The sequence below is a fragment of the Oncorhynchus masou genome, unplaced genomic scaffold (genome assembly GCF_036934945.1).
Source record: "Oncorhynchus masou masou isolate Uvic2021 unplaced genomic scaffold, UVic_Omas_1.1 unplaced_scaffold_1190, whole genome shotgun sequence".
NCBI lineage: Eukaryota > Metazoa > Chordata > Actinopteri > Salmoniformes > Salmonidae > Oncorhynchus > Oncorhynchus masou.
In genome coordinates, this window is record NW_027001674.1 from 25,442 (window position 1) to 53,323 (window position 27,882).

Genomic DNA, 27,882 nt, shown 5'->3' on the forward strand with positions numbered 1-27,882 from the left:
GGGGGAATATTTTTAATTCATGGCACAAAAAAAGTACTTTTGTCATTGTTACAAAGTTCAACAAAGGCTCCAATAGATGTTGCAAATTAGTAAAAATCTAGGAAGGGTATAAGAGCAACAATGCTTTTAATACTGAAAACTTACATGAAAGTGAAGACATCAATTATTAAGCTCTATTCCATTAAATATTCAAGTGTGGTGAGACACACTTAGACACCATTCCTTAAACATAATGATATAAAACACAGTACACTCCACACACACACACACACACACACACACACACACACACACACACACACACACACACACACACACACACACACACACACACACACACACACACACACACACACACAGCAATCCACTATATAGGCAAATAATATCCATAACAGTGTTCTGAAGTGTATTCAGTCTAGGCCATCAGGCTTCTCTGCCCACTGTGCAGACTAAGAGAGCAGTGCACTGATTCACAACATGTTAACAGGAATACCTTAACCATAGAAGAACAATACACAACAGATACATGAAAGAGACTAATGAAAGGGAGACAAATGAGAGTCAAATGAAAAGACAAATGAAAGGGAGACAAAGGAAAAGAGAAATGAAAGCCAGACAAATTAAAGTCTTTCAAAAGCACCAAGTCTTACATTCATATCCTATTCATGTAACCCACTTCTACAGTTTGATTCATTGCAGAGCTGGTGCTCAAGCTTACTGTCTCAAACAATCAATGTCTTTCAATAGGACATGTAAGCACCAGAAAGTCAGAATCCAAGTTCCTCATAGAAAACAAAATTATGTTGCTATTTTTTAAGTCAAAGTACAAACAATTATCCCACCTTCTATTTTGTGTTTCCGTCACACCTGTTGTGACTTTCTTTTATGCAACAGGACAGTACTTTATCGCATAAAAACAGTTGGATGGAAACATGACTAATGATGCCAATGTGTCTATGGACAACGTACCCAGCGACAGTCACCAAAAGGTCCTCTCAGAAGTCTGCTGGTCGTATCATCATGGTAGTAGCACGGAGAGAGTAACTAGACCCTTTGAAGTAGTGCCACCTAATCCCATTCAGTTTACCCATGTTCTGACCATGACTGTAGTACATCCCGTTCAGGTTCGATGGTCCACAGGCATCGAACCACCAACCTGAAGGCATAGAGAGAAACGCAGAGAGAAACGGAGAAAATAGATTTTAGGCTTGATGATGTTACACTATCAGAGAACTATCAAAGTCATAACTGTGTGACCTCCCTGTAACCTCTGATTATCTCTGGATAGCTTTGTTGCAATGCCAAGAAGTCAACACTAGAGCAGACTCCAGCACTCCTCTCTTTGGATAGCTTTGCCCCATTCTGACCTCTGACCTTTCATTACAGGTGAGAGCAGAGTATGAGGGCAGCTGACAAAACATAAATAGTCTACAACAATCTCTGTGAGCCCAACACGTTTGGACCAGCTACTTTTGGGGGGGGGGGGATGCTGGTCTAGACATTGATAAGAGGATAAAGACATGTATGTTTGTCATGTATTGTCAGATGTACATGTAGCTTCACATTCTTAATAGGAATTTCACTGTCATTTTGATTTATTCTGCTGGCCAGTTCCCTGGACTTCTAAACCAGCCATGGCATGTGTCAATCATTCTGTAAACTGCTGAGGGCTGCCACCTGGCTTCACCAGCTGAGATACCAGTCTCTGCTGTGATATGTCAGTAGCAGTGCTGAATACATACTAACTGGCTCTGGCCTGCTCTGTAGTTCTTCTAGACGGGAGATAAAGTGGGTAGGGGGACCGGGAGGTCAATGGGTTGAAAATGTTTTACCAAAATGACAAAAGCTTCACCTAGCATAGTGTGGGTGGGTGGTTGTTGTTGTCTTATAGCTTCTACTTATCCAGTCGTTTCAGTTCTACAGGAGTACATACAGAGTGCATGTGTTTAGGGGTTCATGTGGACTTTAACCTCAGACATACCCCGGTGAGCATGAGAGCACATTTGCAGATGCAGTTGTCGTTGTCCATATCCTTGGTACTGAAGTCTGCTCCGTTGATGACCAGGCTGCTCTGTCTGCCTGCCGTTCCACTGTGACTCTTCAGGAACAGCCTGACACAGTCGCCAGGGAAACACAGAGGGAAATAAAGCAGAAACACAATGCTAGTGCCCTTTAGCTGCTGGAGAACGCTTTTGTTCTTCTCACTGTGTGCACGGTGGAGGACAGAAATTCACCACCACGCTGTTCTTCTAATCTAAATAATATGTACCTTGCAACCTGGTCTCAGAGCATTTCATATTATTCTGTACATAAATCCGAGACACTCCATTTAATATTATATGTTTAGTTTCGTATGGCTACATGAGACGGATTGTTACTTAAGGCAAAAATGTACATTCCCTTGTTCCCACTGTGTGAACGTTTGAGGACATAAATTCACCACCACACTGTTCTTCTAATTTACTACAAAGAATATGTACCCTTTCAAAAATAAGTGTCTTTGAAATTCTTGTACACTATATTAAAACCCAATCACACCAGTTGCTTTTATAAAGAACATCCTGGTTTATGAGGACATTGTCGGTTTCCTCATTTGACTCAAGCCGTTTGTGTGCTTCCCTGCGAACTCTTTGCCCTCCCTCCTCCTGCATTGTTTGTCCCCATCTACTACACTGCATGTCAAGCAGCGGCAGCTCCAACTGTGGTTTATGACTCAGATAACTTTGAGGTCTTGCCAGAACCAGGTGATGGATAATTCACAGAAGAGAGAGGCCCTATTCTTAGTCAGTGGTCTTGTATACTGTGTCTATGTTGAATACTGTGTCTATGTTGAATAATGTGTCTATGTTGAGTACGGTGTCTATGTTGAATACTGTGTCTATGTTAGACCATCATAGATACAGTACAACAGACTTTGAGAGGGTTGATTAGTTCAACACATCAGGCCTCGCAGCAAGAAACAACATTTCTATGATCTTAACGTATTTAACAAACATTGTTCAATTAATTCATCTATTACACGAATATGAATGACACAGATAATGAAAGAAATTAATACATATCACAATTGAACTTGACCTGAACACTGGTGTTCATCAATTATAACGTCTCTATTTATCTGTGGTCCCTCTGTGTGCTCATATATCTGACCCATCAAAGTGTCAGGCTGATCATTAATGTGGCTTGGCTGCTATGGTGACCAGGTGTTTGGCTCCTGTACAGTGACTCTGTGTCACATTAAGTACTGTAGTTATGGAAGGCAGCCTGGCTAACTACATAACTCCCGAACTGTTGGAGCTAGGAACACCAGCATTTAGCTAGGTATTACTGAACTGTTGAAGCTAGGAACACCAGCATTTAGTTAGGTATTACTGCACTGTTGGAGCTAGGAACACCAACATTTAGCTAGGTATTACTGAACTGTTGGAGCTAGGAACACCAGCATTTAGTTAGGTATTACTGAACTGTTGGAGCTAGGAACACCAGCATTTAGTTAGGTATTACTGAACTGTTGGAGCTAGGAACACCAGCATTTAGCTAGGTATTACTGAACTGTTGGAGCTAGGAACACCAGCATTTAGTTAGGTATTACTGAACTGTTGGAGCTAGGAACACCAGCATTTAGCTAGGTATTACTGAACTGTTGGAGCTAGGAACACCTGCATTTAGTTAGGTATTACTGAACTGTTGGAGCTAGGAACACCAGCATTTAGTTAGGTATTACTGAACTGTTGGAGCTAGGAACACCAGCATTTAGTTAGGTATTACTGCACTGTTGGAGCTAGGAACACCAGCATTTAGCTAGGTATTACTGAACTGTTGGAGCTAGGAACACCAGCATTTAGTTAGGTATTACTGAACTGTTGGAGCTAGGAACACCAGCATTTAGTTAGGTATTACTGCACTGTTGGAGCTAGGAACACCAGCATTTAGTTAGGTATTACTGCACTGTTGGAGCTAGGAACACCAGCATTTAGCTAGGTATTACTGCACTGTTGGAGCTAGGAACACCAGCATTTTGCTAGGTATTACTGAACTATTGGAGCTAGGAACACCAGCATTTAGATAGGTATTACTGAACTGTTGAAGCTAGGAACACCAGCATTTAGTTAGGTATTACTACACTGTTGGAGCTAGGAACACCAGCATTTAGTTAGGTATTACTGAACTGTTGGAGCTAGGAACACCAGCATTTAGTTAGGTATTACTGCACTGTTGGAGCTAGGAACACCAGCATTTAGTTAGGTATTACTGCACTGTTGGAGCTAGGAACACCAGCATTTAGTTAGGTATTACTGCACTGTTGGAGCTAGGAACACCAGCATTTATTTAGGTATTACTGCACTGTTGGAGCTAGGAACACCAGCATTTAGTTAGGTATTACTGCACTGTTGGAGCTAGGAACACCAGCATTTAGCTAGGTATTACTGAACTATTGGAGTTAGGAACACCAGCATTTAGTTAGGTATTACTGAACTGTTGGAGCTAGGAACACCAGCATTTAGTTAGGTATTACTGCACTGTTGGAGCTAGGAACACCAGCATTTAGTTAGGTATTACTGAACTGTTGGAGCTAGGAACACCAGCATTTAGTTAGGTATTACTGCACTGTTGGAGCTAGGAACACCAGCATTTAGTTAGGTATTACTGCACTGTTGGAGCTAGGAACACCAGCATTTAGCTAGGTATTACTGAACTATTGGAGCTAGGAACACCAGCATTTAGTTAGGTATTACTGAACTGTTGGAGCTAGGAACACCAGCATTTAGTTAGGTATTACTGCACTGTTGGAGCTAGGAACACCAGCATTTAGTTAGGTATTACTGAACTGTTGGAGCTAGGAACACCAGCATTTAGTTAGGTATTACTGAACTGTTGGAGCTAGGAACACCAGCATTTAGTTAGGTATTACTGAACTGTTTGAGCTAGGAACACCAGCATTTAGTTAGGTATTACTGAACTGTTGGAGCTAGGAACACAAGCCTTGTGTACACAACCAGTAACATGTTATTGGATTTGAGCTCTAGGCCCATTAAACGCCACACTCCATAGAATAGCTTTCCTTGTAAAGGCTGTGATCTTCCTCTAAACCATGTTTAAAATAATGGTCATTATTTACATACATTCCCAATAACGGATTCCACAGTATATACTGACTGCAATGTACTGTAAATTACTTTTCAATTTCCACTGATGTACTCTGTTTACTCTCCCTCTCAATACTACTCAAGAGTTACTCTAATAGCTCTTTGAACATCCTTCCATCCTTCCTTGTCTTTAACTGGTTAGTAAAAATGTGAGCCAGGTCAACAACAAAAAATGGTACAAGTGTGTTGGTTTGTGTGATCACACGTCCATATGTGGGTGAACTAAATCAGATTGAGACAAAGCTTGCTGGTTATCATTCTAGGAAATATAATAATTCCCTTTTACCATCTTACATTTTATTTATTTAGTAATGGCTTTGTGAAATGAGGCAGAGCCTCTCTTTCCCTAAGAAGCTGTGTGACAATAGTTTGTTTTGGACCATCTCCATGACAAGTATTACAGAATGGCAATGAAATAAGAATCTAGAGACCAAAATTGATTCCATTCCAGAACTCAAAAGATTATCCAGTATGTTTTTGAAGAGACAATAAATGAAAAAGTAAGAATTATGATCTGCTGAAGTCCTAGAAGCCTCAATCAGAAGGTTATGGACAATAAAGTCAACAAACTGAAGAATGTATACATGAATTGATTACAAATCATGATCAGAGTCACCAGTGCCTCACCATCGTTACTGTGATGGAAATACAACACCAAGCACATCATTATACCTAGGATAGGATAAAGTAATCCTTCTCCCCCCCTTAAATGATTTAGATGCACTATTGTAAAGTGGCTGTTCCACTGGATGTCATAAGGTGAATTCACCAATTTGTAAGTCGCTCTGGATAAGAGCGTCTGCCAAATGACTTAAATGTAAATGTAAAATTATCAGTGATAGAACCAAGTCCAATATCTCATTCCCACTTCATTAAAAATATACTGCAGGTCCTGAAGCAAGTAAAGGCAACCATAGTTGAGTAGTTGAGTGACTATTTAAGTAGGAATGTGGGCGTATTTAGTGGGGAATGTCCTATGATCCTAAAAACTGTACTGTAGGTATGATACAATGCGCTGAGATGTGACAAAACTTAATTTCCTCCACTTAGGGTACATATAGATGTAGGATCTTAATTTGAGCCAGTTTGCTAGAGCAGGAAAATAATCCTGCAGCAACAGGAAATGTGAATTATGTGGATTATAATTGATGGACATTTATGTCGGGGATGAAACATTTTTCTTTAGGGCAAATCAAGTCTGAGTGTTCAAAGTGGAAATTACCAACTTTAGAACTTTAGAATACGGCCCAGAGCACATTGCTGGTATCCCACCTGTAATTCTGCTTCTCGCTGCCGATGTAGAAACGGTCATAGTGGGAGAAGGCCTGCTGTCCGTCCCAGTCGGTCACTTCCACCCTCAGGTTGTAGGGCCTTTGGCTGGTCAGCAGGAACACAAACTCATTCCCCAGCCAGTGTTCTCCAAACAGACTCCCAAAGCCCTGCAACAACACAACAGCACAGGAACACTTGTCTTCTGTTACTGTAGTGTAAGGCAGCTTGATGTACAAGTACAACCCTTGGGCAGGACACTAGTCTGTCGCAGGTCCTTGTCCCAGCTACACATGGAGCTATAGAAAAATAATGAATGTTATATTGGGTTCTTCTACTGGGACAAGATCACAAACCCTATATGGTTCTAGGTAGAATTAAGACTGTTAGAGCAATGTTCTACTCAGTGACTCTTTGTTCTCTTTTTTAAAGGAATTCTGTTCTGTGTTTTCCTCTCTTTAAAAAAAATAATAACTATGTTCTGTGTTTTACTCTTTTTTGACAGTGGTGAATTGAGGGAAACAGACAGATGAGTAGATAAAGATATATTTATTTAACTAGGCAAGTCAGTTAAGAACAAACTCTTATTTACAATGATGGCCTAGGAACAGTGGGTTAACTGCCTTGTTCAGGGGCGGAACAACAGATTTTTACCTTGTCAGCTCGGGGATTTGATCCACCAACCTTTCGGTTGCTGGCCCCCCGCTCTAACCACTAGGCTACCTGCCACCCCTATAGAGTGTGAGAGAGATATAGCTAGCGAGACATAGATAAAGAGGTATATAGATAGAGAGGTATAGAGATATATAGATGGAGAGAGAGATATAGCCTCCAGTATTTATGCTGCAATAGTTTGTGTCGGGGGGCCAGAATCAGTCTGTTATAACTGGAGTATTTCTCCTGTCTTATCCGGTGTCCTGTGTAAGAATGCTCCCTCTAACTCTCTCTCTTTTCTCTCTTCTCTCGGAGGACCTGAGCCCTAGGACCATGTCTCAGGACTACAGGACTACCTGGCCTGATGACTCCTTGCTGTCCCAGGATGGTAAGTTGGTGGTTGAAGATATCCCTCTAGTGGTGTGGGGGCTGTGCTTTGGCAAAGTGGGTGGGGTTCTATCCTTCCTGTTTGGCCCTGTCCGGGGGTGTCCTCAGATGGGGTCACAGTGTCTCCTGATCCCTCCTGTCTCAGCCTCCAGTATTTATGCTGCAGTAGTTTATGTGTCGGGGGCTAGGGTCAGTTTGCTATATCTGGAGTACTTCTCCTGTCCTATTCGGTGTCCTGTGTGAATTTAAGTGTGCTCTCGCTAATTCTCTCTTTCTCTCTTTCTTTCTCTCTCTCGGAGTACCTGAGCCCTAGGACCATGCCTCAGGACTACCTGACATGACGACTCCTTGCTGTCCCCAGTCCACCTGGCCATGCTGCTGCTCCAGTTTCAACTGTTCTGCCTTATTATTATTGGACCATGCTGGTCATTTATGAACATTTGAACATCTTGGCCATGTTCTGTTATAATCTCCACCCGGCACAGCCAGAAGAGGACTGGCCACCCCACATAACCTGGTTCCTCTCTAGGTTTCTTCCTAGGTTTTGGCCTTTCTAGGGAGTTTTTCCTAGCCACAGTGCTTCTACACCTGCATTGCTTGCTGTTTGGGTTTTAGGCTGGGTTTCTGTACAGCACTTTGAGATATCAGCTGATGTACGAAGGGCTATATAAATAAATTTGATTTGATGATTTGATTTGATTTAGATATAGAGAGATATAGACAGAGAGAGAGAGAGAGATAGATAGGTTGGATTCTGCAGCACCAGTACTAGACCAGACCTTGGAATTAATCTTTCTTTACCAGAGACATTTTACAATATATTAACATTTGAATGGTGATCTAAGCACACCATGTTTAGACTAAAGTTAAACAGTTTCCTCTCTCCTGTCATTTTCTCTCAGAAGTGTTCAATCAGAGACCATTAGCGTCATTATGAAACACTCCTAACAGAGGGGTCAACGAGCGAACACATACCCGGTGTATGCCAGCGTCTTTGCCAGGCTACACTCCACACTTCCTTAGCCCCTGACTGGAGGACAGTCCTCTCTCGCTCAGCCCAGAGGCAGAGGCCTTTTTAGCCACAGGGCTCTTTCAAGGCCTAATGGGGCTGGCAGTGGCAACACAGTGGATTCGTCCTAAATGGCCCATATTCATTTTAAAGTACAATACTTTTGACCAGGGCCCATAGGACACCCTATTTCCCCATAGGGCTCTGGTCAAAAGTAGTGCACTATATAGGGAATAGGGTGCCACTTGGGATGCACAAAGTCTGTTTTGTGCTATGCGTTTGTACTTGCTCCTTTTTCTGTTGTAGTTTGACATATACATTCATATGTTGTGCAATGTAGAGATTCCTGTTTTCCCAAAAATCTACAAAGTTTCAATACCGGGAATAATCCCTATTTATCCCGAGAGTCCTGGGAAATACTTCAAAAATTAGACGTGCCCTTTTAAAACTAAGATGGTCACTATGCCAGGGTTCTCCCCAAATAAGAGGGGTACTCTATCTTTGATCGCTAGCGCATTTCAGAAGTAGCCCCACAGAGCGCACTCCGAGTATAGCGTTGTTTCTTTGTAACGGCAGTCAAACAAAGTCAAATGACCAAAGTTGCTAAACTTGCTAGATAACCTCCTTCAACGAATGACAGAATATCTCCCATATTTGGCTAGATCAAGTTGATGATTATACCGATAGCAGATCAGCTCATGAATAACAGGGAGAGGAAGTGGAAATAGTTTATATAATATCAAGGTATCTTAACGAAGACTGTTTAAAAAATATCCATATCTACTCTCATATCGTTTGTTGATCACACATTCTCTATGAGACAGCACAGAAAAGGGGGGAAAGAGGTATTTTGACATGCATAGGCGAGAGGCGTGCTTTGATAATGCATCCTATGGATTACAGAAGAAAATGAGCTTTTTTGGGTTTCATTAGGATTGGAATTGGATAGGGAAATCATTAGGAATTGGATAGGGAAATCATTAGGAATTGGATAGGGAAATCATTAGGAATTGGATAGGGAAATCATTAGGAATTGGATAGGGAAATCATTAGGAATTGGATAGGGAAATCATTAGGAATTGGATAGGGAAATCATTAGGAATTGGATAGGGAAATCATTAGGAATTGGATAGGGAAATCATTAGGAATTGGATAGGGAAATCATTAGGAATTGGATAGGGAAATCATTAGGAATTGGATAGGGAAATAGCCTAGGTTCTAGGATGAGAATATAGCATTTTCCCTCATGCCTTATTAACACACTTCATGCCTGTGACAGAGATGCTTATACAGTGAATTGTACATAGGCCTATCAAATTTGTGACTGTCTGAAGATCTACAATGACAGCTTAAAGAGGCACATGCTCTTTAAAAGGCTATACTGTCAGGTTTCCTGTGGGGGTTATTAACTGTATTCGGGCCATGTGTGCAGTCCAGAGCAGCCGGCAGTGTCAATTATGCGTGCGCTTTGAATTTATAGCGACTTTGTGTCAAATATGCTAGACTAAAGGCTTCACTGTGACAACCTGTTTGGATAATGTCCAATAAATGTTGTTGTTAATCTTTTGCTGAGGAAATTCATTAGTGCAGACATTGGGGAATTTTATTGTAATGTCCCGGGTCTTCTCATGTATTTTGGGGGGTAAACGTGAAGAGTGTTCCCGGTAATGTCCCGGGATCCCGATTACCCATGTTAATCCCTGGTGCTACAGTGAGGGGGGAAAAGTATTTGATCCCCTGCTGATTTGCTCATTGACAAAGAAATGATCAGTCTATAATTGTAATGGAAGGTTTATTTGAACAGTGGGAGACAGAATAACAACAAAATAATCCAGAAAAACGCATGTCAAAAATGTTATGAATTTATTTGCATTTTAATGAGGGAAATAAGTATTTGACCCCCTCTCAATCAGAAAGATTTCTGGCTCCCAGGTGTCTTTTATACAGGTAACGAGCTGAGATTAGGAGCACACTCTTAAAGGGAGTGTTCCTAATCTCAGTTTGTTACCTGTATAAAAGACATCTGTCCACAGAAGCAATCAATCAGATTCCAAACTCTCCACCATGGCAAAGACCAAAGAGCTCTCCAAGGATGTCAGGGACAAGATTGTAGACCTACACAAGGCTGGAATGGGCTACAAGACCGTCGCCAAACAGCTTGGTGAGAAGGTGACAACAGTTGGTGTGATTATTCGCAAATGGAAGAAACACAAAATAACTGTCAATCTTCATTGGCCTGGGGCTCCATGCAAGATCTCACCTCGTGGAGTTGCAATGAACATGAGAACGGTGAGGAATCAGCCCAGAACTACAAGGGAGGATCTTGTCAATGATCTCAAGGCATCTGGGACCATAGTCACCAAGAAAACAATTGATAACACACTACGCCGTGAAGGACTGAAATCCTGCAGTGCCCGCAAGGTCCCCCTCCTCAAGAAAGCACATATACATGTCTGTCTGAAGTTTGCCAATGAACATCTGAATGATTCAGAGGACAACTGGGTGAAAGTGTTGTGGTCAGATGAGACCAAAATGGAGCTCTTTGGCATCAACTCAACTCACCGTGTTTGGAGGAGGAGGAATGCTGCCTATGACCCCAAGAACACCATCCCCACCGTCAAACATGGAGGTGGAAACATTATGCTTTGGGGGTGTTTTTCTGCTCAGGGGACAGGACAACTTCACCGCATCAAAGGGACGATGCACGGGACCATGTACCGTCAAATCTTGGGTGACAATGACCCAAAACACACGGCCAAGGCAACAAAGGAGTGGCTCAAGAAGAAGCACATTAAGGTCCTGGAGTGGCCTAGCCAGTCTCCAGACCTTAATCCCATAGAAAACCTGTGGAGGGAAAATCCGTGAAGGTTCGAGTTGCCAAAAGTCAGCCTCGAAAGAGAGTGGGACAAAATCCCACCTGAGATGTGTGCAAACCTGGTGGCCAACTACAAGAAACGTCTGACCTCTGTGATTGCCAACAAGGGTTTTGCCACCAAGTACTAAGTCATGTTTTGCAGAGGGGTCAAATACTTATTTCCCTCAATAAAATGCAAATCAATTTATAACTGTTTATAATTTATAACTGTCTCTCACTGTTCAAATAAACCTACTATTAAAATTATAGACTGATCATTTCTTTGTCAGTGGGCAAACGTACAAAATCAGCAGGGGATCAAATACTTTTTTCCCTCACTGTATGTATTCACCAACATCAGAAGAATGCTGTGAGGATATCCCACCCTGTCCTCCTCACCATCTTGTACTCCTTCCACGTCCTCTGGAAGTCCATGGTTCCATCTTTTCTCGTCTGAATGACGGACCATCCTCCCCCTGCTGCCTCCATGTTACAGTAAACCTACAGAGAGAGAGAGACAGAAAGACCGAGACATGAGTAGCTTACACACTACTCTCACACATGCAGTGCATATCATGACAATAAAGTAAAAGGAGTGACTCCTGTAGATGAGGCTCCCTGGTCCTTAGTTTTGTGTACCATGGTCAGAGGCCACAATGACGGGATGTGTCCTAAGCCCAGGGACCTAGCTTAGTGTAACCATGGACACTGACAGCAGCACAGCTGATAATGGACAGGAACACACTGTTGCCAGTCAGCCATGTTATGTACTTGAGTGAAGACCCAAAAGCGGTTTTAACAGAAAACAGTTCTTTAATGAAAAAACAGGAATGGCATAAATCCTCTTCCGACGTTGTATAGTGCAGGATGCACCTGCCAGGCCGACTCCGACAGGATAGGACAAGGTGGAAGCAAACGAGACGCTAGCTTGCTTCTGGCATGAAAAACACAAACAAGAATCTGACACTGAAAGTAGCAGGAACAGAGAGAGAAATAGAGACCTAATCAGAGGAGAAAGAGAGAACAGGTGGGAAAGGATGAATGAGCTAGTTAGGGGAGATGTAGAACAGCTGAAGAAGGAGAGACAGAGAAGGTAACCTAATAAGACCAGCAGAGAGAGACAGAGTGAAGAGAAAGGACAGGAACAGACATAATAAGACATGACAGTACCCCCCCACTCACCGAGCGCCTCCTGGCGCACTCGAGGAGGAAACCTGGCGGCAACGGAGGAAATCATCGATCAGCGAACGGTCCAGCACGTCCCGAGAGGGAACCCAACTCCTCTCCTCAGGACCGTACCCCTCCCAATCCACTAGGTACTGATGACCACGGCCCCGAGGGCGCATGTCCAAAATCTTACGAACCCTGTAGATAGGTGCGCCCTCGACAAGGATGGGGGGGACGAGCGGGGCGCGAAGAACGGGCTTAACACAGGAGACATGGAAGACCGGGTGAACGCGACGAAGATAGCGCGGGAGAAGAAGTCGCACTGCGACAGGATTAATGACCTGAGAAATACGGAACGGACCAATGAACCGCGGGGCCAACTTGCGAGAAGCTGTCTTAAGGGGAAGGTTCTGAGTGGAGAGCCATACTCTCTGACCGCAACAATATCTAGGACTCTTGGTCCTACGCTTATTAGCGGCCCTCACAGTCTGCGCCCTATTACGGCAAAGTGCCGACCTGACCCCCTTCCAGGTGCGCTCGCAACGCTGGACAAAAGCCTGAGCGGAGGGGACGCAGGACTCGGCGAGCTGAGATGAGAACAGCGGAGGCTGGTACCCGAGGCTACTCTGAAAAGGAGATAGACCGGTAGCAGACGAAGGAAGCGAGTTGTGGGCGTACTCTGCCCAGGGGAGCTGTTCTGACCAAGACGCAGGGTTACGAAAAGAAAGACTGCGTAAAATGCGACCAACAGTCTGATTGGCCCGTTCGGCTTGACCGTTAGACTGGTGATGAAAGCCGGACGAGAGACTGACGGAAGCCCCAATCAAACGGCAAAACTCCCTCCAAAATTGAGACGTGAACTGCGGGCCTCTGTCTGAAACGACGTCTGACGGAAGGCCATGAATTCGGAAAACATTCTCGATAATGATCTGAGCCGTCTCCTTAGCAGAAGGGAGCTTAGCGAGAGGAATGAAATGAGCCGCCTTAGAGAATCTATCGACAACCGTAAGAATAACTGTCTTCCCCGCTGATGAAGGCAGTCCGGTGATAAAATCTAAAGCGATGTGAGACCACGGTCGAGAGGGAATGGGAAGCGGTCTGAGACGGCCGGCAGGAGGAGAGTTCCCAGATTTAGTCTGCGCGCAGACCGAACAAGCAGCGACAAATCGACGCGCGTCACGTTCCCGAGTGGGCCACCAGAAACGCTGGCGAATGGAAGCGAGCGTACCCCGAACGCCGGGGTGGCCGGCTAACTTGGCAGAGTGGGCCCACTGAAGAACGGCCGGACGAGTAGGAACGGGAACGAACAGAAGGTTCCTAGGACAAGCTCGCGGCGACGGAGTGTGAGCGAGTGCTTGCTTTACCTGCCTCTCAATTCCCCAGACAGTCAACCCGACAACACGCCCCTCAGGGAGAATCCCTCGGGGTCGGTGGAGACCTCAGAAGAACTGAAGAGACGAGATAAAGCATCAGGTTTGGTGTTTTTTGAGCCCGGACGATAAGAAATAACAAACTCGAAACGAGCGAAAAACAGAGCCCAACGAGCCTGACGCGCATTAAGTCGTTTGGCTGAACGGATGTACTCAAGGTTCCTATGGTCAGTCCAAACGACAAAAGGAACGGTCGCCCCTCCAACCACTGTCGCCATTCGCCTAGGGCTAAGCGGATGGCGAGCAGTTCGCGATTACCAACATCATAGTTACGTTCTGACGGCGATAAGCGATGAGAGAAAAACGCGCAAGGATGGACCTTGCCGTCAGAGAGAGCGCTGAGAAAGAATGGCTCCCACGCCCACCTCTGACGCGTCAACCTCAACAACAAACTGTCTAGAGATGTCAGGTGTAACAAGAATAGGTGCGGATGTAAAACGATTCTTAAGAAGATCAAAAGCTCCCTGGGCGGAAACGGACCACTTAAAGCACGTCTTAACAGAAGTAAGGGCTGTGAGGGGAGCTGCCACCTGACCGAAATTACGGATGAAACGACGATAGAAATTAGCGAAGCCCAGAAAGCGCTGCAGCTCGACGCGTGACTTAGGAACGGGCCAATCAATGACAGCCTGGACCTTAGCGGGATCCATCTTAATGCCCTCAGCGGAAATAACGGAACCGAGAAAAGGGACAGAGGCGGCATGAAAAGTGCACTTCTCAGCCTTCACATAAAGACAGTTCTCCAAAAGGCGCTGGAGGACGCGTCGCACGTGCTGAACATGAATCGGGAGAGACGGTGAAAAAATCAGGATATCGTCCATGTAAACGAAAACAAAAATGTTCAGCATGTCTCTCAGGACGTCGTTAACTAGTGCCTGAAAGACAGCTGGAGCGTTAACGAGGCCGAAAGGAAGAACCCGGTATTCAAAGTGCCCTAACGGAGTGTTAAACGCCGTCTTCCACTCGTCCCCCTCCCTGATGCGCACGAGATGGTAGGCGTTACGAAGGTCCAATTTGGTGAAAAACCTGGCTCCCTGCAGGATCTCGAAGGCCGAAGACATAAGAGGAAGCGGATAACGATTCTTAACTGTTATGTCATTCAGCCCTCGATAATCCACGCATGGGCGCAGGGACCCGTCCTTCTTCTGAACAAAAAAAACCCCGCTCCGGCGGGAGAGGAGGAGGAGACTATGGTACCGGCGTCGAGCGAAACAGACAAATAATCCTCGAGAGCCTTACGTTCGGGAGCCGACAGAGAGTATAATCTACCCCGGGGGAGTAGTTCCCGGAAGGAGATCAATACTACAGTCATACGACCGGTGTGGAGGGAGAGAAGTGGCCTTGGAACGACTGAACACCGTGCGCAGATCGTGATACTCCTCCGGCACCCCTGTCAAATCGCCAGGCTCCTCCTGTGAAGAAGAGACAGAGGAAACAGGAGGGATAGCAGACATTAAACAGGTCACATGACAAGAAACATTCCAGGATAGGATAGTATTACTAGACCAATTAATAGAAGGGTTATGGCGCACTAGCCAGGGATGACCCAAAACAACAGGTGTAAAAGGTGAACGAAAAATTAAAAAAGAAATGGTTTCGCTATGATTACCAGAGACAGTGAGGGTTAAAGGCAGCGTCTCACGCTGAATCTTGGGGAGAGAACTACCATCTAAAGCGAACAAGGCCGTGGGCTCCCTAACTGTCTGAGAGGAATGTCATGTTCCCGAGCCCAGGTCTCGTCCATAAAACAGCCCTCCGCCCCAGAGTCTATCAAGGCACTGCAGGAAGCAGATGAACCGGGCCAGCGGAGATGGACCGGAAAGGTAGTGCGTGATCCTGAAGGAGAGACCTGAGTAGTTGCGCTCACCAGTAGCCCTCCTCTTACTGATGAGCTCTGGCTTTTACTGGGCATGAGGTGACAAAATGACCAGCGGAGCCGCAGTAGAGACAGAGGCGATTGGTGATTCTCCGTTCCTTCTCCTTGGCCGAGATGCGGATACCCCCAGCTGCATAGGCTCAGCATCCGAGCCGGCGGAGGAGGGTGGCAGTGATGCGGCAGGTGGCAGTGATGTGGAGAGGGGAGCAACGGAGAACGCGAACTCCTTTCCACGAGCTCGGCGACGAAGATCAAACCGTCGCTCTATGCGAATAGCGAGAGCTATTAAGGAGTCCAGACTGGAAGGAACCTCCCGGGAGAGGATCTCATCCTTAACCTCGACGAGGAGACCCTCCAGAAAACGAGCGAGCAAAGCCGGCTCGTTCCAGTCACTAGAGGCAGCGCGAGTGCGAAACTCAATAGAATAATCCGTTATGGATCGATTCCCCTGACATAGGGAAGACAGGGCCCTGGAAGCCTCCTCCCCAAAAACAGAACGGTCAAAAACCCGTATCATCTCCTCCTTAAAGTCCTGATACTGGTTAATACACTCAGCCCTCGCCTCCCAGATTGCCGTGCCCCACTCACGCGCCCGTCCGGTAAGGAGAGAAATGGCGTAGGCGATGCGGGCTGCGCTCCTGGAGTAAGTGTTGGGCTGGAGAGAGAACACCACATCACACTGAGTGAGGAATGAGCGGCACTCAGTGGGCTCCCCAGAGTAACACGGCGGGTTGTTGATCCTGGGCTCCGGAGACTCGGAAACCCTGGAAGTGGGCGGTGGATCGAGGTGGAGTTGGTGAACCTGTCTTGTGAGGTCGGAGACTTGGACGGCCAGGGTCTCAACGGCATGTCGAGCAGCAGACAATTCCTCCTCGTGTCTGCCTAGCATCGCTCCCTGGATCTCGACGGCGGAGTGAAAAGGGTCCGGAGCCGCTGGGTCCATTCTTGGTCAGATTCTTCTGTTATGTACTTGAGTGAAGACCCAAAAGCGGTTTTAACAGAAAACAGAGTTCTTTAATGAAAAAACAGGAATGGCATAAATCCTCTTCCGACGTTGTATAGTGCAGGATGCACCTGCCAGGCCGACTCCGACAGGATAGGACAAGGTGGAAGCAAACGAGACGCTAGCTTGCTTCTGGCATGAAAAACACAAACAAGAATCTGACACTGAAAGTAGCAGGAACAGAGAGAGAAATAGAGACCTAATCAGAGGAGAAAGAGAGAACAGGTGGGAAAGGATGAATGAGCTAGTTAGGGTAGATGTAGAACAGCTGAAGAAGGAGAGACAGAGAAGGTAACCTAATAAGACCAGCAGAGAGAGACAGAGTGAAGAGAAAGGACAGGAACAGACATAATAAGACATGACAAGCCATCTGCGGCTTGGCAGGACACTACTGAGGAGGAGGACATCTGCTGTGTAGCTGTGCTGAAGAGGCCAGCCAAGAGTATTTCCAGCTCCAGCATATCAGCCAGCCAGTCAGCCAATACCTGACATATTCCTGGGATATTGTTGCTGAATCTTTTGGCAAGCGACTTTAGAGTAGCGTATAATAATTGCTGCCTCTTGCACATAAACCAAAGTAGGTTGCAGTCAAACAGTGCAGCTATTTAATTGTTCATGTCTGTTTTTGCTGTTTCCATGCAGAGGTAAAGCCAGGCCTGCATATATAATCTAATATATGCCTCTATATTACACATTCTGCTAATAGAATTTACATCTCTTTTCCCCCTCTAATATTTATTGAAGATAATATATCAAGTTTTCCGTACCTTTTTGGTCTCTTGTGTGTTGATGTGAATAGTATATAATCCACTGTTGTTGAAGCCAGCTTGAAAGATTTCAGAGCAGTCCCGATACTTTCTCTCCTCATCTCTCTGCTTAAAGGCAAGGTTGCTGTTTGCCACCACTGTTTAAATAGATAATGAAACAAGAGCAAATACATTATCAGCTAGGCTCCAATTTGAATGCATCCAAAATCCTTTGTAATCAACAGCCTAGACTGGGTCAGGTCTTATTAGTACAGGTTATTATGTAATCAACAGCCCAGACTGGGTCAGGTCCTATTAGATCAGGTTATTATGTAATCAACAGCCCAGACTGGGTCAGTTCCTATTAGAACAGGTTATTATGTAATCAACAGCCCAGACTGGGTCAGGTCCTATTAGAACAGGTTCTTACGTAATCAACAGCCCAGACTGGGTCAGGTCCTATTAGAACAGGTTCTTACGTAATCAACAGCCCAGACTGGGTCAGTTCCTATTAGAACAGATTCTTATGTTCTGGAATGCATCTTCTTATGATCTTAGAACATGTGGACATTGAAATTAAGGCCGGTCCGTTCCACGTTTCAACCTATTTTCAACATCTATGGACGTCAGCCGGTGCTCACTGGGTTAGTCCAGCCTTCTTAGTCCAGTTATAGGCTTTATCTGTGCCCAGAGAATATCCTGTCTGAACCTGTGAACATTTGGCACAATATATCCTCCAGTACCTCTGTTGTATTTAACCCTACCTAGAGTTTTTAAAGCCAACTCCTTCTTCCTGCAAATAATTACTATCTATGCTATGATATTCATACCCCAGAGTATTTAATTAATACTTTCTGTAACAGGAAACATTGGCCCCAGTATCCATCCAATACCTCCAGACCCTCTGTCCTTAGAGCAGAGTTTCAGCAGACTGTTGACGGTCTCAGTGAGCTGCTGTTGTTGGCTAAGCAGGATGCTGTTGTTGCCAGTGGCCTGGTCCAGATGGGTCTGCAGCTCTGTGATCACACTGCTCTGTCTGGCTACCAGCTGCTGCAGGCTGGACCTCTCCTCACGGAAGGTGACTAGCTCCTCATGGTGCCCAGACTCCAGCTCCTGCATCTTCTGCTCTAAGAGCCTAATCAATACAAGTGATTTGAAAATCAGTTGATCAGTCAGTCAGCCAATAAATCAAGACAGAACTTTTTATGGGAAGAAAATCATTCATGTTGATTCGACCTGTTCTTGTCGTGCAGCTTGCTGATCTCTGTAGATTGGTGGAGGAGCTGGGTCTCCAGTTTGTTGGTAGACAGAGAGTTCTCCAGGAGCTGAATCTCCAGCCTGGAGGTCTGATTCAACACCTGTCCATCAGGAAGCTGTTACTATCATTCATATTCACCCAGTCAAGTGTATGGAGTGTATCTGTATAGGCTAAAAGTGGCACCATGTATTTGAATGTACTTCATAGGCCTATTCATCCAATCAAATTAGGATAATTGCTGAGTAGGCTACATGATTAATAGTAAGTGTTACTGATATCATAACATGCCCTTGAATGTTCTTTGGAGAGGGATGTTTGTATATGATTCATACTGCACCTGGATCTCTACGTCTGTCAGTTTGCGTGTGTGCTGGGCAGTCTGGGTCAGGAAGTTGGTGCCTAGATTCAAGATGGCAACTGTGTGATTGTGGACAGCACTCTGCTGCAGCTGAGCCATCTCCACATTCAGACTGTCCTTCACATATCTCTCAATCTGACATACAAACACAGAGGAGGTATGAAGGGATGTTAACGGCTTTACCTTTCTCGCCAGAATCCGGGTGTTCTGCACACTCACATTTAATTTCAATTTTGGTCATGTCCTAGGAACATTCTCCAACTGGCTTAACATTGAACATGTTCTCACATAGTTCAGAGAATGTTAAGAAACAACTTCCTTCTGTGGGAATTTCAGTACTTCAGCATAACGTTTCCTACAGGGATCCTCTTGGTTCTATTTAAAGTCATGTTCTCAAATTGTTCCAAGAACTTTAAGAAAACTTTCCATAAAAAACACAAGAAAACTTTTGTAATGTTCAGAGAATGTTCTAAAAATATTTGTTTTTTTTAAACATACACCCCGTTCTCAGAACATTAAGAAAACATTCCATAAAAGCGTTCCATTCTCAACAAAACTCTATCCTCTGTCTTGTTAAGTGTTCGAACTTAATGAGTGTTTGTTTCCTTTTAAAATGGGGTCTGTTTGAATAGACAAAAAATAACAACTGTGAATGCGTTGTTATTAGTCCACGCTCGCTCCATACTGGTGGCGCAGTGGACTAATTCCATGGATGGGCGACAGAAGATGATGCCATGTCACAATAAAGAAGAAATGTGGTTGGATGATTTTTATTTTACTAGGCAAGTCAGTTAAGAACAAATTCTTATTTTCAATGACAGCCTAGGAACAGTGGGTTAACTGCCTGTTCAGGGTCAGAACGACAGATTTGTACCTTGTCAGCTCGGGGATTTGAACTTGCAACCTTTCGGTTACGGTTACTAGTCCAACGCTCTAACCACTAGGCTACCCTGCCGCCCCATTAATGCAAACAAATGTATAGGATTAGTGTCCGATAGATGAGTTGTCTGACAACGTCATGAAAATGTGCTTTGTTATGATTCTGAACCATCAGATAGCAAGCAACAATGACAAAGAATCTGCCATGTGGGCAATCGTAGATTTATCTTGTTCTTGAAACCATGTCGTGTTTTGACTGATTTCGTGTCAATGCTTATATGGCTAAAATTCGATAGCTCGCTAACCAACAACTGTAACGATGTATTTGTGCTCGTTGTGAAAATGTATTTACTTTTTCAATAAACATTTGAAGACAAATTATAGTTTACATGTTGTCAACAATCTAAGCCAACCCTGTCTGTTTTACCCCATATTTGTGTACACTGGTTTTGTTGCTAAACAACCAACTGGTCTATCTTTGCTTGCAGTTCAAAATGGTAAACCCCAAATAAGCTAGTAGTGTTATTAAAAGTGTTACTGAAACATGGTGAATGTTTTAAGGAAGTTGTTAAAAAACCTCAAAATAACCTATAATATCCATTTCCAGAACCTCTCTGCAACCTAAAAATAAAAGTTTCCAGAACAGAGACAAAATCTTCTGTTCTCGGAACGTTTGAAAACGTTGTTTTACCAGTCAGGAAACGTATGGCTTCGTTCCCACAACCAATTTGAAACCAAAAACAAACGTTCCCACAACTTCCAAGGAACCAGCCATAAATAACCTAATTCTATCCAGGGAAGAAAAAAGATTGGATATGTATTCATTCCCCTCGGCAATTGTGAATTGAAGGATTTACTACATCGATATGGTCCTGTCTAAGGATTTCCTTGGCCCCTGGTCAGCTACTTCGGGAGGGATCTTTCAGGGTTGTTGAGTTCAGTCATTTCCTTCTCGTCAACCAGGAGAGATCAGTCATGGGACTGCATCTGTATGTTTTCTGCCACAGATGCATCATGTGGACAGGGCTCAGCTGCCAATGACATTATCCATCCGAAGTTCACTGTCCTGATGATGATTACAATGAGGAGAGGTCTTTCCCAGCAATGTGCTTTAAAAATGTATCGTTTGTTTTGTGATGGCTCAGGGTCATTCAGTGATTCATTGAAGTTTAGAGTTTTCCTGTTACCCCGGCTTTCAAGCCATGGCCTTTTCAGTTCATGTGAACCAGTTTAGCCTTGGACAGCTTTTTAAACTATGTATTTTCAAAAATGTACAGTTTGGAAATTACAGTTAAGTAGTCACAATAATGGTATATGAAATATTTACATTGCAAGAATTAGAGTTAGAATTTCATGTCTCACTTTATCCCTGATTTAATGTAACAGATCACCCTAAGTATGATTTTCAACTTAAGAATGTCTACTTTGTGGCTAGATTCCCTCTGCACAGACAGAGGAAAGGCCTGGTCTCTATGACACTTACTGAAAGATTCCCTCTGCACAGACAGAGGAAAGGCCTGGTCTCTATGACACTTACTGAAAGATTCCCTCTGCACAGAAAGAGGAAAGGCCTGGTCTCTATGACACTTACTGAAAGATTCCCTCTGCACAGACAGAGGAAAGGCCTGGTCTCTATGACACTTACTGAAAGATTCCCTCTGCACAGACAGAGGAAAGGCCTGGTCTCTATGACACTTACTGAAAGATTCCCTCTGCACAGACAGAGGAAAGGCCTGGTCTCTATGACACTTACTGAAAGATTCCCTCTGCACAGACAGAGGAAAGGCCTGGTCTCTATGACACTTACTGAAAGATTCCCTCTGCACAGACAGAGGAAAGGCCTGGTCTCTATGACACTTACTGAAAGATTCCCTCTGCACAGACAGAGGAAAGGCCTGGTCTCTATGACACTTACTGAAAGATTCCCTCTGCACAGACAGAGGAAAGGCCTGGTCTCTATGACACTTACTGAAAGATTCCCTCTGCACAGACAGAGGAAAGGCCTGGTCTCTATGACACTTACTGAAAGATTCCCTCTGCACAGACAGAGGAAAGGCCTGGTCTCTATGACACTTACTGAAAGATTCCCTCTGCACAGACAGAGGAAAGGCCTGGTCTCTATGACACTTACTGAAAGATTCCCTCTGCACAGACAGAGGAAAGGCCTGGTCTCTATGACACTTACTGAAAGATTCCCTCTGCACAGACAGAGGAAAGGCCTGGTCTCTATGACACTTACTGAAAGATTCCCTCTGCACAGACAGAGGAAAGGCCTGGTCTCTATGACACTTACTGAAAGATTCCCTCTGCACAGACAGAGGAAAGGCCTGGTCTCTATGACACTTACTGAAAGATTCCCTCTGCACAGACAGAGGAAAGGCCTGGTCTCTATGACACTTACTGAAAGATTCCTTCTGCACAGACAGAGGAAAGGCCTGGTCTCTACGACACTTACTGAAAGATTCCCTCTGCACAGACAGAGGAAAGGCCTGGTCTCTATGACACTTACTGAAAGATTCCTTCTGCACAGACAGAGGAAAGGCCTGGTCTCTATTTTTTTATTTTTTTATTTCACCTTTATTTAACCAGGTAGGCTAATTGAGAACAAGTTCTCATTTACAACTGCGACCTGGCCAAGATAAAGCATAGCAGTGTGAACAGACAACACAGAGTTACACATGGAGTAAACAATTAACAAGTCAATAACACAGTAGACAAAAAAAAGGGGGGGAGTCTATATACAATGTGTGCAAAAGGCATGAGGAGGTAGGCGAATAATTACAATATTGCAGATTAACACTGGAGTGATAAATGATCAGATGATCATGTACAGGTAGAGATATTGGTGTGCAAAAGAGCAGAAAAGTAAATAAATAAAAACTGTGGGGATGAGGTAGGTGAAAATGGGTGGGCTATTTACCAATAGATTATGTACAGCTGCAGCGATCGGTTAGCTGCTCAGATAGCTGATGTTTGAAGTTGGTGAGGGAGATAAAGGTCTCCAACTTCAGCGATTTTTGCAATTCGTTCCAGTCACAGGCAGCAGAGTACTGGAACGAAAGGCGGCCGAATGAGGTGTTGGCTTTAGGGATGATCAGTGAGATACACCTGCTGGAGCGCGTGCTACGGATGGGTGTTGCCATCGTGACCAGTGAACTGAGATAAGGCGGAGCTTTACCTAGCATGGCCTTGTAGATGACCTGGAGCCAGTGGGTCTTGCGACGAATATGTAGCGAGGGCCAGCCGACTAGAGCATACAAGTCGCAGTGGTGGGTAGTATAAGGTGCTTTAGTGACAAAACGGATGGCACTGTGATAAACTGCATCCAGTTTGCTGAGAAGAGTGTTGGAAGCAATTTTGTAGATGACATCGCCGAAGTCGAGGATCGGTAGGATAGTCAGTTTTACTAGGGTAAGCTTGGCAGCGTGAGTGAAGGAGGCTTTGTCACGGAATAGAAAGCCGACTCTTGATTTGATTTTCGATTGGAGATGTTTGATATGGGTCTGGAAGGAGAGTTTGCAGTCTAGCCAGACACCTAGGTACTTATAGGTGTCCACATATTCAAGGTCGGAACCATCCAGTGTGGTGATGCTTACTGAATGACACTTACTGAAAGTGCAGTGTTAGACTGTTTATCGCTGCTGCTATGTGGTCTGAGCAGCTTCCCACAAAGACAATTGAATAGTCAGCTAATGGAATCATTCAAGAATTAATTAATCTGTAAGATCAGAGTGCATTAAGATGCCAATGTCAATGCAGAGGAAAGGAAGAGAAGGTCTAGTGCAGTGTACACATGTTGAGCAGGATAAAACGTGTCAAGTGGCAGTCTCCTTATTACAATGTCCAGAGTTCTCAAATAATCACACACTACATTAGACATAAGAAACCCAGAGGAATAGTTGCAGGGCCGGATTACCACATTAGGGGCCCCGGGGCAACTATCAAATATACAGTAACAGTCCAAAGTTTGGACACACCCACTCATTCAAGGTTTTTCTTTTTTTTTTTTACTATTTTCTACATCAAAACTATGAAATAACACAAATCGAATCTTGCAGTAACCAAAAACGTGTTAAACAAATCAAATATATTTTATATTTAAGATTCTTCAAAGTAACCACCCTTTCCCTTGATGATAGCTTTGCACACTCTTGGCATTCTCTCAACCAGCTTCATGAGAATGCTTTTCCAACAGTCTTGAAGGAGTTCCCACATATGCTGAGCTCTTGTTGGCTGCTTTTCCTCAGTACCACACTATAGCGTTCATTTAATCAAAGTGGAAAACACATTACCTCAGTACCACACTATAGCGTTCATTTAATCAAAGAGAAAAACACATTACCTCAGTACCACACTATAGCGTTCATTTAATCAAAGAGAAAAACACATTACCTCAGTACCACACTATAGCGTTCATTTAATCAAAGAGGAAAACACATTACCTCAGTACCACACTATAGCGTTCATTTAATCAAAGTGGAAAACACATTACCTCAGTACCACACTATAGCGTTCATTTAATCAAAGAGGAAAACACATTACCTCAATACCACACTATAGCGTTTGTTTAATCAATCAAATAGGAAAACACATTACCTCAGTACCACAATATAGCATTCATTTAATCAAAGAGGAAAACACATGACCTCATTACCACACTATAGCGTTTGTTTAATCAATCAAAGAGGAAAACACATTACCTCAGTACCACACTATAGCATTCATTTAATCAAAGAGGAAAACACATGACCTCAGTACCACACTATAGCGTTCATTTAATCAAAGAGAAAAACACATAACCTCAGTACCACACTATAGCATTCATTTAATCAAAGAGGAAAACACATTACCTCTGTGCCACACTATAGTGTTTGTTTAATCAATCAAAGAGGAAAACACATTACCTCAGTACCACACTATAGCGTTTGTTTAATCAATCAAAGAGGAAAACACATTACCTCAGTACCACACTATAGCGTTTGTTTAATCAATCAAAGAGGAAAACACATTACCTCAGTACCACACTATAGCGTTCATTTAATCAAGAGAAAAACACATTACCTCAGTACCACACTATAGCGTTCATTTAATCAAGATAAAAACACATTTCCTCAGTACCACACTATAGCGTTCATTTAATCAAAGAGGAAAACACATTACCTCAGTACCACACTATAGCGTTCATTTAATCAAGATAAAAACACATTACCTCAGTGCCACACTATAGTGTTCATTTAATCAAAGAATGGCCATGGAGAGGAACTCCTGAAACTATGAAGAGAGTGAAATACACTGAGATTGAAGTTCTCTGAAAAGCATGGCCCCACATAAAAACTATGTTATTGTTGCCTTCGTAACTGTCGACTGTTCTCCTGGTCGTTTTCAGATGCACATATCAAAAACATTTCATGGTGCAGTGAGACGAAGAATAGTTTGTCATTTTATATTCACTGCATGTATGCAGGGTTCCAAGTGCTCACCCTTAAGCATAGCCTGTATTACATTATACCAAATGCAATTACCAAACTCAGCACTGGTAATACTGAAGTGGTAGTCTGTTACTACTGAAGTGGCCTTGTTCTCCCTGACAGAATCATCTCTGGTATTCCTTGGAATGTGTATGCTGCTGGCCTAGGTCCCGGTGGGTCAGGGAACACACACACACACACACACACACACACACACACACACACACACAGACACAGACACAGACACACACACACACACACACACACACACACACACACACACACACACACACACACACACACACACACACACACACACACACAGACAGACACACAGACACACAGACACACAGACAGACAGACAGACAGACAGACAGACAGACAGAGAGCACTGCCTAACGCTGAGCCCATTCCTTGAAATTGACTCCCCAGCCCTGGATTGGGCCAATGTGACATAGTGTGAGAGGGTTCAGACAGACAACACAGTGTTTTCTTAAGGACAGCCAGGCCAGCCGGACACACTCAGAACATCACAACCCAGCGACCAAGAGCCACAGCCTGTCTGTCACATTTTACCACGGCCCAGTCAAACAAGTCCCTGTCATCAATCTCTCATCCCTGGGGCTGCAACATAGTCCCTGGGTCCACACACACTGGAACAACAGTCCTTTTGAAATGACAGTGTTTTTAATGAATAATGCGGGATATGGTGCATTCCTCACTTATGGGGTAAGAGAGATGTTTTAGTATCCTTAAGGTTTCTGTTTCTGTTGGGTTGTTGCTAATGTCATTTAGAGTTGTTCGGTGTAATGGAGTAATCCAAACAGCAGATCTCCCCAAATATACAGTATCTATTGTATACTGTACTATGGGGAGTAAAATGTAGATAGGCTGTAAAGCAATGATGAATTGTACTGGGATATCTTATAACTTATTGCTCCTGAGTAAGCAGAGACAGAGGAAAGAGATGGATCCAGGTGGGACCGAGCCAAATGTTGTCCTATAATAATAATATTCATTATGGCAGGACACATTTGGCTCGGCCCAAATAGTTCATGGGGTTGAAACACACTCAATGCTGATAATGTGCACTTAAAGATGCACTGTGCAGAAATCGTTCACCCATTTCCTGGTTGCTAAAATTCAAATTGTTTGCTGATCTACCACTTCTTAGACTTGCTTTCAACGACAATGACATATCTATAACTCACATTTCTATGTGAATTTGTTTGGGTCGCTCAAAAAGTTAGATATTTAATACAGTATAAAACACTACAGATGGATTTTAAAGTGATGAAATGCAGTATACTTTCTAGCTTTGGCCAGATGTTCCACCTCTATATAACTTTGATAACAACAATGGCTAATGTGTTATAAATGCAATAGCACATAGTTCAATCTGATAAAAAGCTGATCATTTTGACCTGCACAGCCATGGGACATGGCATGCATTTCCTTCTGGAGTATAAATATCTGATAAAGCTCTGTTTAGACTGAAACGTCAGGCTTTAATCTTTATATCAACTACTACTATAATGTATGCTTGGAGAACATGCTCTTACTTTGTGAAGCCACAGTGTATAGTTGTCCATGACGTTCTCCAGGTGTTGGATCCTCTGGTTCCCCAGAGCCGGGGCCAGTCCTGGGAGCTTGGGCTTTTTCAGGGGGGCATCTCCCTGTAGAGTGTTCCCCTGGTACTGGCCCTGTCCCTGGCTGGTGCTGGAGCTGCCGACCCCCTCCGCCTCCGTCAAGCACGGCATGTTCCCCCCAGTGTTATCTGGTAGCAGGAAGGTATAGGTGCAGGATCCGTGCTGGATAGAGTTGTACTGGTGAGCGTTAGTGTTAGTGCTGGTGCTCATGGACCCGCTGCCAGCTATGTCCCCTGGGCCCCTGGGCAGCTCTTCCAGAGACGCAGACACATAGCCCGTCAGTAGCAGCAGAAGGGCAGCCAGAACCAGCCAGATCATGTGGCAGCTGGGCTGGCAGGGCAGGAAGTACCACGGCATGGCAGCAGGAAACACAGGCTAACGGTCCTCTTTTATGGCTTCTGTCTGTCTTCAGTCTCTCTTCACAGCATGTCTTCCTGTCCTGTCGTCAATCAGATGGTTGGGAGGTAGACCGTCGATCCAGAAAGATGGCCGCTTCCCATCAGTAGGAATGGATGAGTAGTCCTCTCAAGTGTCAGCGTGGAACTCATCCCAATTCATCACCAGTTGTCTTGTTAGTTGTTGTTGCTGGTCCAGATCCAGGACAGGGATCCACACTACACAGTTGTGTGATGTAGACTACATTGTCAGTCAGTGGAGTGATCTGTGTTGTATCCTCCTCCCCATGGCTGGCTGTATGTAGTGCTGTTCCTCATGTCTGCCTGTCTGTA

General features: G+C 44.2%; 1 protein-coding gene across 1 annotated transcript; it reads right to left on the bottom strand.

The window, feature by feature from the left end:
* LOC135529629 (angiopoietin-1-like) lies at window positions 1-27,882 on the bottom strand. The gene is made up of 9 exons (XM_064958257.1): window positions 27,068-27,882; window positions 19,138-19,293; window positions 18,779-18,900; window positions 18,436-18,677; window positions 17,564-17,700; window positions 11,720-11,821; window positions 6,420-6,586; window positions 1,983-2,111; window positions 1-1,158 (listed from the first exon to the last, which is right to left on the bottom strand). Exons 1-9 carry the CDS (start codon window positions 27,509-27,511, stop codon window positions 996-998), a joined length of 1,662 nt encoding a protein of 553 aa, XP_064814329.1. The 5' UTR covers window positions 27,512-27,882; the 3' UTR covers window positions 1-995.

Coding starts and splice junctions, on each gene's coding strand:
- LOC135529629 (XM_064958257.1), bottom strand. CDS start 27,511: ATGCCGTGGTACTTCCTGCCCTGCCAGCCCAGCTGCCACATGATCTGG. Junction 17,701..18,435: donor TAAGGACAGAGGGTCTGGAG/GTATTGGATGGA, acceptor CTATTTAAACAG/TGGTGGCAAACAGCAACCTT. Junction 11,822..17,563: donor ACACACAAGAGACCAAAAAG/GTACGGAAAACT, acceptor CTCTCTCTGTAG/GTTTACTGTAACATGGAGGC.